The sequence below is a fragment of the Electrona antarctica genome (genome assembly GCF_951216825.1).
Source record: "Electrona antarctica genome assembly, chromosome: 13".
In the NCBI taxonomy this organism is placed as follows: Eukaryota; Metazoa; Chordata; class Actinopteri; order Myctophiformes; family Myctophidae; genus Electrona; species Electrona antarctica.
Genome location: NC_136794.1, coordinates 52,007,960 through 52,019,959, shown reverse-complemented (window position 1 = coordinate 52,019,959; position 12,000 = coordinate 52,007,960). Strand labels below are relative to the sequence as shown.

Here is a 12,000-nt window from a genome sequence, read left to right as displayed (position 1 = left end):
AGCTATTGAGCCACTAAACACAGTCGCTGTATTTATCCAGCGCCATTTGAAATGAAATACTCTTCAAAAGGCCTAGAAAGGCCTCATCCACCACCTTGCTCTGTTTCCAATGCATTGTGCCTGAAGGGGAAGCAATGGAACTTGGAGCTGCCGCTCGAGGAGAGATTTGATAAGACAACTTTATAGTTTTATCATTAAATAGAGCGCTAATTAACATGTTAAAGGCGTCGTTGGTGGTGCGGGATATCATTGAAAAGACGTTAAAGGAGTCCTTAGCCAGGGATGAGTTCATAGTTAGGCTAATGGGCTTATTGTTATGTTTAGACATAATGTTGGAGAGATTAAAGTTGGGTTTAGATATAGTTTTACTGAGGTTAGGGTTAGACATAGTTCTACTGAGATCAGTCTCCTGTTAGATATAGTTTTACTGAGGTTAGGGTTAGACATAGTTCTACTGAGATCAGTCTCCTGTTAGATATAGTTTTACTGAGGTTAGGGTTAGACATAGTTCTACTGAGATCAGTCTCCTGTTTGTTCTCAATCTATGTACAAAAATAGAAAAGAGAAGCATAATATATGTACTGCATTTCCCCTGTCTATACCCCATCTTCTATGCTGAATAAAAAAGGAACTAGCCATAGTTTTTTTCTCCTGTGTGTGACGGTGTCTTCGGCTAATTGAAACTCTTGCCACAATGTTCACAGTGGAAAGGTTTTTCTCCAGTGTGTGACAGACCCTGGGGTGTCTACAGCCTAGCTGTTCACAGTGGAAAGGTTTTTCTCCAGTGTGTGACAGACGCCCCAGTGTCTTCAGGTGAGTGTTGGGTTAGGGTTAGTGAGGGTGTGACAGCATAGATGTTCACAGTGGAAATGTCTTTTCTCCCGTGTGGACGAGCTGGTGAACCTTCAGATCATACGACCGAAGGAAGCTCTTATCACAAATTGCGCATTTGAAAGGTTTTTCTCCATTATGGATCAACTCGTGTCTCGTCAGGTTATCTTGCCGATCAAAGCTCTTGTCACAGTGCGAACAACGGAAGGGTTTTTCTCCAGTGTGGATAAGCCGGTGTCTCTTCAGTTGACCCGGCCGATTGAAGCTCTTGCCACACAGTTGACAGTGGAAAGGTTTTTCTCCGATGTGGATCAGCTGGTGTCTATTCAGGTCAGTTGTCCCTTTGAAGCTCTTGTCACACTGTGAGCAGGGGAAAGGCTTTTCTTCAGTGTGGACACGCCGGTGTGCCTGAAGCTTAGATGCCTTAATGAAACTCTTGCCACAATGCTCGCATTGAAAAGGTTTTTCTTCACTGTGGACAAGCTGGTGTGTCCTGAGTCCACTTGAATTAATGAAACTCTCGCCACAATGTTCGCATTGGAAAGGTTTCTCTCCGGTGTGGACAAGCTGGTGTTCCTTCAGTTGACCCGGCCGGCTGAAGCTCTTGCCACACAGGTCACAATGGAAAGGTTTCTCTCCGGTGTGGGTAAGTTGGTGCGTCTTCAGGTCGGTTAAGCCTTTGAAACTCTTGCCACAGTGTTCGCATTGAAAGGGTTTCTCCTCGGTGTGGACGAGCTTGTGTGTCCTCAGATTACCCGAGGTGGTGAAGCTCTTGCCACAATGTTCACAACTATAAGGTTTTTCTCCAGTGTGGATACGATGGTGTGTCTTCAGTTGGGTCGGCCCGGCGAAACTCTTGTCACAGAATTTACAATGATAAGGTTTCTCTCCCGTGTGGACACGCTGGTGCGCCGTCAGCCTAGATGAAGTGTTGAAACTCTTGTCACACAGTTTACAACTATAGGGTTTTTCTCCCGTGTGGAGACGCTTGTGTTCCTTCAACTGACCTGAGCGAAGGAAACTCTTGTCACAATATTCACAGTGGAAAGGTTTTTCTCCAGTGTGGACAAGCATGTGCGTCTTCAGTTGATCTGACCGAAGGAAACTCTGGTCACACAGTTGACAGTGGAAAGGTTTCTCTCCCGTGTGGACACGCTGGTGTTCCTTCAGCCTAGATGACGTAATGAAACTCTTGCCACACAGTTCACAACTATAAGGTTTTTCTCCAGTGTGGATAAGCTGGTGTGTCTTCAACTGACTGGATCGAAGGAAACTCTTGTCACACAGTGTACAAATGAAAGGTTTTTCTCCAGTGTGGACAAGCATGTGTGTCTTCAGTTGATCTGACCGAATGAAGCTCTCCTCACACAGTGTACAACTGAATGGTTTTTCTCCAGTGTGGACAAGCATGTGTGTCTTTAGGTGATGTAACCGGATGAAACTCTTGTCACACAGTGTACAACTGAAAGGTTTTTCTCCAGTGTGGACAAGCATGTGTGTCTTCAGGTGAGCGGGCCGATTGAAACCCTTGTTACACAGTTGACAGCGGAAGGGTTTTTCTCCAGAGTGGACACCTCCACTCGTCTCCCCAATGTCAGATTCAGAACAGTGTGAAGAGAGCAGCCGCTCATCACTAGTGGATTGTTGTGATGCAACCCAGCAGTTTATATAAGCTTGTGTTTTCATGTGTTCAGCTGAGGTGCTGGCTAGAGGCTCTGTGTCTCTGGGTTCATCATCTTCATCTTCACTAGTCCACGTTGACCCTTCAACCTCCACTGTTGTTACTAGTAGCTCCTCCTGTTCATCTTTAATCTGTGGAGGAGGCTCTGGTTCCTCCTTGACCAGACTGGAGGTCCTCTCCTGAGGTCGTGGTTCCTCCTGGGTTAGGGTCTCGTCCTGGACCAGACTGGAGGTCCTCTCCAGATGCTGTTCCTCTTTAATCTGTGGAGGAGGCTCTGGTTCCTCCTTGACCAGACTGGAGCTCGTCTCCTGAGGTTGTTCAGGGGAAAACTCCTCTTCACCCACCTGGTGCAGGAAGTCTAGAAAAAACGACACGAGAGAAAAATAAATGCATATTGAGACAATGCAACGACATGCAGCTGTGTGTGAGCTAATGATGCTACGAGGCTAACGACATGCAGCTGTGTGTGAGTGTAATGATGCTACGAGGCTAACGACATGCAGCTGTGTGTGAGCTAATGATGCTACGAGGCTAGCGACATGCAGCTGTGTGTGAGCTAATGATGCTACGAGGCTAACGAAATGCAGCTGTGTGAGCTAATGATGCTACGAGGCTAACGACATGCAGCTGTGTGTGAGTGTAATGATGCTACAAGGCGAACAACATGCAGCTGTGTGTGAGTGTAATGATGCTACAAGGCTAGCGACATGCAGCTGTGTGTGAGCTAATGATGCTACGAGGCTAATGACATGCAGCTGTGTGTGAGTGCAATGATGCTACAAGGCGAACGACATGCAGCTGTGTGTGAGTGTAATGATGCTACAAGGCGAACGACATGCAGCTGTGTGTGAGTGCAATGATGCTACAAGGCTAGCGACATGCAGCTGTGTGAGCTAATGATGCTAGGAGGCTAGCGACATGCAGCTGTGTGTGAGATAATGATGCTAGGAGGCTAGCAACATGCAGCTGTGTGAGCTAATGATGCTAAGAGGCTAACGACATGCAGCTGTGTGTGAGCTAATGATGCTAGGAGGCTAGCGACATGCAGCTGTGTGAGCTAATGATGCTAAGAGGCTAACGACATGCAGCTGTGTGTGAGCTAATGATGCTAAGAGGCTAGCGACATGCAGCTGTGTGTGAGCTAATGATGCTAAGAGGCTAGCGACATGCAGCTGTGTGTGAGCTAATGATGCTAAGAGGCTAGCGACATGCAGCTGTGTGTGAGCTAATGATGCTAAGAGACTAACGACATGCAGCTGTCTGTGAGCTAATGATGCCAAGAGGCTAGCGACATGCAGCTGTCTGTGAGCTAATGATGCTAAGAGACTAACGACATGCAGCTGTCTGTGAGCTAATGATGCTACAAGGCTAACGACATGCGGCTGTGTGTGAGCTAATGATGCTACGAGGCTAGCGACATGCGGCTGTGTGTGGCGGAGCTTACCTGGTGGTTTTTCTCCAGTGTGGACACGCTGGTGTCTCTTCAGGTGAGTCGGACCGGCGAAACTCTTGTCACAGAATTTACAATGATAAGGTTTCTCTCCCGTGTGGACACGCTGGTGTGCAGTCAGCCTAGATGAAGTGTTGAAACTCTTGTCACACAGTTTACAACTATAGGGTTTTTCTCCCGTGTGGAGACGCTGGTGTTCCTTCAACTGACCTGAGCGAAGAAAACTCTTGTCACAATATTCACAGTGGAAAGGTTTTTCTCCAGTGTGGACGAGCATGTGTGTCTTCAGTTGATCTGACCGAAGGAAACTCTGGTCACACAGTTGACAGTGGAAAGGTTTCTCTCCCGTGTGGACACGCTGGTGTTCCTTCAGCCTAGATGACGTAATAAAACTCTTGCCACACAGTTCACAACTATAAGGTTTTTCTCCAGTGTGGATAAGCTGGTGTGTCTTCAACTGACTGGAGCGAAGGAAACTCTTGTCACACAGTGTACAACTGAAAGGTTTTTCTCCAGCGTGGACAAGCATGTGTGTCTTCAGTTGATCTGAACGAATGAAGTTCTCCTCACACAGTGTGCAACTGAAAGGTTTTTCTCCAGTGTGGACAAGCATGTGTGTCTTCAGTTGATCTGACCGAATGAAGCTCTCGTCACACAGTTGACAGTGGAAAGGATTGGAGCTCCTCTCCAGATGCTGATCAGGGGGAAACTCCTCTTCATCCACAGAGAGGTGCAGCAAGTCTAGAAAAAAAATACAATGAGAAAACAATAAATACATATAGAGACAATGCAACACGTTGTTAGCTTGTAGAACCACTAAAGATAAAGATGGAGTGCCGTGATTTTTATATTTTGTCCAGTTTTTCATGCCTTTATGGGGTGACAGTACTTCATTAGACCCCTTGGTGGGGTTATGTCATGTGTTTATGAGGTGAGAGTACTTCATTAGAACCCTTGGTGTGGTTGTTATGTCATGTGTTTATGAGGTGACAGTACTTCATTAGAGCCCTTGGTGTGGTTGTTATGTCATGTGTTTATGAGGTGACAGTACTTCATTAGAGCCCTTGGTGTGGTTGTTATGACATGCGTAATGATGCTACGAGGCTAACGACATGCAGCTGGGTGTGAGTGTAATGATGCTAGGAGGCTAACGACATGCAGCTGGGTGTGAACGTGAGCTGACCTGCGGGCAGGTAGGAGGTGCCGTTGTACGCTGTGGGGGGGAATCCCTGAGGCCAGGCGGAGCTGTAGCGTAGCGTAGCCTGAGCCGCGCCCGCTAAGGCCTCCAGTCCAGGGTTGGGGACCAGGCCCGGACCGCCCCTCGGGCCCAGGGCCGGACCGCCCCTCGGGCCCAGGGCCGGAACGGCCCCTGGGCCCTGCGAGGAGTCGCAGGGCAGCTCGGGTCCAGAGTGCTTCTGTGCGTGGCGCTGCTGGAGCAGGGAATAGGCACCGAGCGCCGGTACGTCGTAGCTGCCCCACGGGTAGCCACTGGCGGGGAGGTGGCTGGGGTGGCCTCCAGGGGGCACCATGGCGTGCTGCTCGGGCCACGGGGACGGATAGTCCATGAGCCAGGGAGGGTCAGCGGAATCACCTGAGATTAAATTAATGATTAATAAACATATCACCTGATATTAAATTAATTATTAATAACCATATCACCTGAGATTAAATTAATGATTAATAACCATATCACCTAAGATTAAATTAATGATTAATAACCATATCACCTGAGATTAAATAATGATTAATAACCATATCACCTAAAATTAAATTAATGATTAATAACCATATCACCTGAGATTAAATTAATGATTAATGATGGCTGAAACGTTTGGGCCAAAAGGATAACAATGTTTCCATTATGGTCCTATAATTATAATTATCCTATATATTATATCATTGTCATCAACATTATCCTATAATATTACACTGCTTGGTTGAATGCTTGATTCTGATTGGTCAATAGCTGAATTCAGTGGTCTGATTACTTATTACTGTATAATGACCGCTCCGCTATATAACAGACCGCTCTATAACAGACCGCTCTGCTCTATAACAGACCACTCTATAACAGACCGCTCTATAACAGACCGCTCTGCTCTATAACAGACCGCTCTATAACAGACCACTCTATAACAGACCGCTCTATAACAGACCGCTCTGCTCTATAACAGACCACTCTATAACAGACCGCTCTGCTCTATAACAGACCGCTCTATAACAGACCACTCTATAACAGACCACTCTATAACAGACCACTCTATAACAGACCGCTCCGCTCTATAACAGACCACTCTATAACAGACCACTCTATAACAGACCGCGCCGCTCTATAACAGACCACTCCGCTCTATAACAGACCGCTCCGCTCTATAACAGACCGCTCCGCTCTATAACAGACCGCTCTATAACAGACTGCTCTGCTCTATAACAGACCGCTCTGCTCTATAACAGACCGCTCTATAACAGACCGCTCTATAACAGACCACTCTATAACAGACCACTCCACTCTATAACAGACCGCTCCGCTCTATAACAGACCGCTCCGCTCTATAACAGACCACTCCGCTCTGCTCTATAACAGACCGCTCTATAACAGACCGCTCTGCTCTATAACAGACCACTCCGCTCTGCTCTATAACAGACCGCTCTATAACAGACCGCGACGCTCTATAACAGACCACTCCGCTCTATAACAGACCGCTCCGCTCTATAACAGACCGCTCCACTCTATAACAGACCACTCCGCTCTATAACAGACCGCTCCGCTCTATAACAGACCGCTCTATAACAGACCGCTCTGCTCTATAACAGACCGCTCTGCTCTATAACAGACCGCTCTATAACAGACCGCTCTATAACAGACCACTCTATAACAGACCACTCCACTCTATAACAGACCGCTCTATAACAGACCACTCCGCTCTATAACAGACCGATCTATAACAGAACGCTCTATAACAGAATGCTCTATAACAGAACGCTCTATAACAGACCGCTCTATAACAGACCGCTCTATAACAGAACGCTCTATAACAGACCGCTATATAACAGACCGCTCCGCTCTATAACAGACCGCTCTATAACAGACCGCTCTATAACAGAACGCTCTATAACAGACCGCTCTATCACCTGAGATTCAATTAATGATGGCTGAAACGTTTGGGCCAAAAGGATAACAATGTTTCCATTATGGTCCTATAATTATAATTATCCTATATATTATATCATTGTCATCAACATTATCCTATAATATTACACTGCTTGGTTGAATGCTTGATTCTGATTGGTCAATAGCTGAATTCAGTGGTCTGATTACTTATTACTGTAAAATGACCGCTCCGCTCTATAACAGACCGCTCTATAACAGACCACTCTATAACAGACCACTCTATAACAGACCGCTCTAGAACAGACCACTCTAGAACAGACCACTCCGCTCTATAACAGACCACTCCGCTCTATAACAGACCGCTCCGCTCTATAACAGACCGCTCTGCTCTATAACAGACCGCTCTATAACAGACCGCGCTGCTCTATAACAGACCGCTCTATAACAGACCACTCTATAACAGCCCGCTCTGCTCTATAACAGACCGCTCTATAACAGACCACTATATAACAGACCGCTCTGCTCTATAACAGACCGCTCTGCTCTATAACAGACCGCTCTATAACAGACCGCTCTAAAACAGACCGCTCTATAACAGACCGCTCTATAACAGACCGCTCTATAACAGACCGCTCTATAACAGACCGCTCTATAACAGACTGCTCTGCTCTATAACAGACCGCTCTGCTCTATAACAGACCGCTCTGCTCTATAACAGACCGCTCTATAACAGACCGCTCTATAACAGACCGCTCTATAACAGACCGCTCTGCTCTATAACCGACCGCTCTATAACAGACCGCTCTATAACAGACCGCTCTGCTCTATAACAGACCGCTCTATAACAGACCGCTCTGCTCTATAACAGACCGCTCTGCTCTATAACAGACCGCTCTATAACAGACCGCTCTATAACAGACCACTCTGCTCTAACAGACCGCTCCGCTCTATAACAGACCGCTCCGCTCTATAACAGACCGCTCCGCTCTATAACAGACCACTCCGCTCTATAACAGACCGCTCTATAACAGACCGCTCTGCTCTATAACAGACCACTCCACTCTATAACAGACCGCTCCGCTCTATAACAGACCGCTCTATAACAGACCGCTCTGCTCTATAACAGACCACTCCACTCTATAACAGACCGCTCTGCTCTATAACAGACCGCTCCGCTCTATAACAGACCGCTCCGCTCTATAACAGACCGCTCTATAACAGACCACTCCGCTCTATAACAGACCGCTCTGCTCTATAACAGACCGCTCCGCTCTATAACAGACCGCTCCGCTCTATAACAGACCGCTCTATAACAGACCGCTCTGCTCTATAACAGACCACTCCACTCTATAACAGACCGCTCTATAACAGACCACTCCGCTCTATAACAGACCGATCTATAACAGACCGCTCTATAACAGACCGCTCTATAACAGACCGCTCTATAACAGACCACTCCGCTCTATGACAGACCGCTCTATAACAGACCACTCCGCTCTATAACAGACCGCTCTATAACAGAACGCTCTATAACAGACCACTCTATAACAGACCGCTCTATAACAGACCGCTCTATAACAGACCGCTCTATAACAGAATGCTCTATAACAGACCGCTCTATAACAGACCGCTCTATAACAGACCACTCTATAACAGAACGCTATATAACAGACCGCTATATAACAGACCGCGCCGCTCTATAACAGACCGCTCTATAACAGACCGCTCTATAACAGAACGCTCTATAACAGACCGCTCTATCACCTGAGATTAAATTAATGATTAATGATGGCTGAAACGTTTGGGCCAAAAGGATAACAATGTTTCCATTATGGTCCTATAATTATAATTATCCTATATATTATATCATTGTCATCAACATTATCCTATAATATTACACTGCTTGGTTGAATGCTTGATTCTGATTGGTCAATAGCTGAATTCAGTGGTCTGATTACTTATTACTGTATAATGACCGCTCTGCTCTATAACAGACCGATCCGCTCTATAACAGACCGCTCTATAACAGACCGCTCTGCTCTATAACAGACCGCTCTATAACAGACCGCTCTATAACAGACCGCTCTATAACAGACCGCTCCGCTCTATAAAAGACCGCTCCGCTCTATAACAGACCACTCTATAACAGACCGCTCCGCTCTATAACAGACCGCTCCGCTCTATAACAGACCGCTCTATAACAGACCGCTCCGCTCTATAACAGACCGCTCCGCTCTATAACAGACCGCTCCGCTCTATAACAGACCGCTCTATAACAGACCGCTCCGCTCTATAACAGACCACTCCGCTCTATAACAGACCACTCTATAACAGACCGCTCCGCTCTATAACAGACCGCTCTATAACAGACCACTCTATAACAGACCACTCCGCTCTATAACAGACCGCTCCGCTCTATAACAGACCGCTCAGCTCTATAACAGACCGCTCTATAACAGACCACTCCGCTCTATAACAGACCGCTCTATAACAGACCACTCTATAACAGACCACTCCGCTCTATAACAGACCACTCCGCTCTATAACAGACCACTCTATAACAGACCGCTCCGCTCTATAACAGACCGCTCCGCTCTATAACAGACCACTCTGCTCTAGAACAGACCGCTCCGCTCTATAACAGACCGCTCGGCTCTATAACAGACCGCTCCGCTCTATAACAGACCGCTCCGCTCTATAACAGACCGCTCCGCTCTATAACAGACCGATCCGCTCTATAACAGACCACTCTGCTCTATAACAGACCACTCTGCTCTATAACAGACCACTCCGCTCTATAACAGACGGCTCCGCTCTATAACAGACCACTCTGCTCTAGAACAGACCGCTCCGCTCTATAACAGACCGCTCGGCTCTATAACAGACCGCTCCGCTCTATAACAGACCGCTCTGCTCTATAACAGACCGCTCCGCTCTATAACAGACCGCTCCGCTCTATAACAGACCACTCCGCTCTATAACAGACCACTACGCTCTATAACAGACCGCTCTGCTCTATAACAGACCACTACGCTCTATAACAGACCGCTCTATAACAGACCGCTCTATAACAGACCACTCTATAACAGCCCGCTCTGCTCTATAACAGACCGCTCTATAACAGACCACTATATAACAGACCGCTCTGCTCTATAACAGACCGCTCTGCTCTATAACAGACCGCTCTATAACAGACCGCTCTAAAACAGACCGCTCTATAACAGACCGCTCTATAACAGACCGCTCTATAACAGACCGCTCTATAACAGACCGCTCTGCTCTATAACAGACCGCTCTGCTCTATAACAGACCGCTCTGCTCTATAACAGACCGCTCTATAACAGACCGCTCTATAACAGACCGCTCTATAACAGACCGCTCTGCTCTATAACCGACCGCTCTATAACAGACCGCTCTATAACAGACCGCTCTGCTCTATAACAGACCGCTCTATAACAGACCGCTCTGCTCTATAACAGACCGCTCTGCTCTATAACAGACCGCTCTATAACAGACCGCTCTATAACAGACCGCTCTGCTCTAACAGACCGCTCCGCTCTATAACAGACCACTCCGCTCTATAACAGACCGCTCCGCTCTATAACAGACCGCTCCGCTCTATAACAGACCACTCCGCTCTATAACAGACCGCTCTATAACAGACCGCTCTGCTCTATAACAGACCACTCCACTCTATAACAGACCGCTCCGCTCTATAACAGACCGCTCTATAACAGACCGCTCTGCTCTATAACAGACCACTCCACTCTATAACAGACCGCTCTGCTCTATAACAGACCGCTCCGCTCTATAACAGACCGCTCCGCTCTATAACAGACCGCTCTATAACAGACCACTCCGCTCTATAACAGACCGCTCTGCTCTATAACAGACCGCTCCGCTCTATAACAGACCGCTCCGCTCTATAACAGACCGCTCTATAACAGACCGCTCTGCTCTATAACAGACCACTCCACTCTATAACAGACCGCTCTATAACAGACCGCTCTATAACAGAACGCTCTATAACAGACCGCTATATAACAGACCGCTCCGCTCTATAACAGACCGCTCTATAACAGACCGCTCTATAACAGAACGCTCTATAACAGACCGCTCTATCACCTGAGATTCAATTAATGATGGCTGAAACGTTTGGGCCAAAAGGATAACAATGTTTCCATTATGGTCCTATAATTATAATTATCCTATATATTATATCATTGTCATCAACATTATCCTATAATATTACACTGCTTGGTTGAATGCTTGATTCTGATTGGTCAATAGCTGAATTCAGTGGTCTGATTACTTATTACTGTAAAATGACCGCTCCGCTCTATAACAGACCGCTCTATAACAGACCACTCTATAACAGACCACTCTATAACAGACCGCTCTAGAACAGACCACTCTAGAACAGACCACTCCGCTCTATAACAGACCACTCCGCTCTATAACAGACCGCTCCGCTCTATAACAGACCGCTCTGCTCTATAACAGACCGCTCTATAACAGACCGCGCTGCTCTATAACAGACCGCTCTATAACAGACCACTCTATAACAGCCCGCTCTGCTCTATAACAGACCGCTCTATAACAGACCACTATATAACAGACCGCTCTGCTCTATAACAGACCGCTCTGCTCTATAACAGACCGCTCTATAACAGACCGCTCTAAAACAGACCGCTCTATAACAGACCGCTCTATAACAGACCGCTCTATAACAGACCGCTCTATAACAGACCGCTCTGCTCTATAACAGACCGCTCTGCTCTATAACAGACCGCTCTGCTCTATAACAGACCGCTCTATAACAGACCGCTCTATAACAGACCGCTCTATAACAGACCGCTCTGCTCTATAACCGACCGCTCTATAACAGACCGCTCTATAACAGACCGCTCTGCTCTATAACAGACC

The 12,000-nt window shown here is 47.0% G+C and overlaps 1 protein-coding gene across 1 annotated transcript in view; it reads right to left on the bottom strand.

Annotated features, from left to right (window-relative positions):
- Nucleotides 1–361: 361 nt before the first annotated feature.
- LOC306935864 (uncharacterized protein) overlaps nucleotides 362–12,000 on the bottom strand; it is a 37,513-nt gene continuing 25,874 nt past the window's right edge. The window contains exons 3-5 of the mRNA XM_079519157.1: nucleotides 5,146–5,553; nucleotides 3,957–4,703; nucleotides 362–2,870 (exon numbers count right to left, since the gene is read on the bottom strand). Coding sequence (XP_079375283.1) covers nucleotides 859–2,870; nucleotides 3,957–4,703; nucleotides 5,146–5,553 — 3,167 coding nt within the window. The 3' untranslated portion in view covers nucleotides 362–858. The remainder of the gene's footprint in view (nucleotides 2,871–3,956; nucleotides 4,704–5,145; nucleotides 5,554–12,000) is intronic.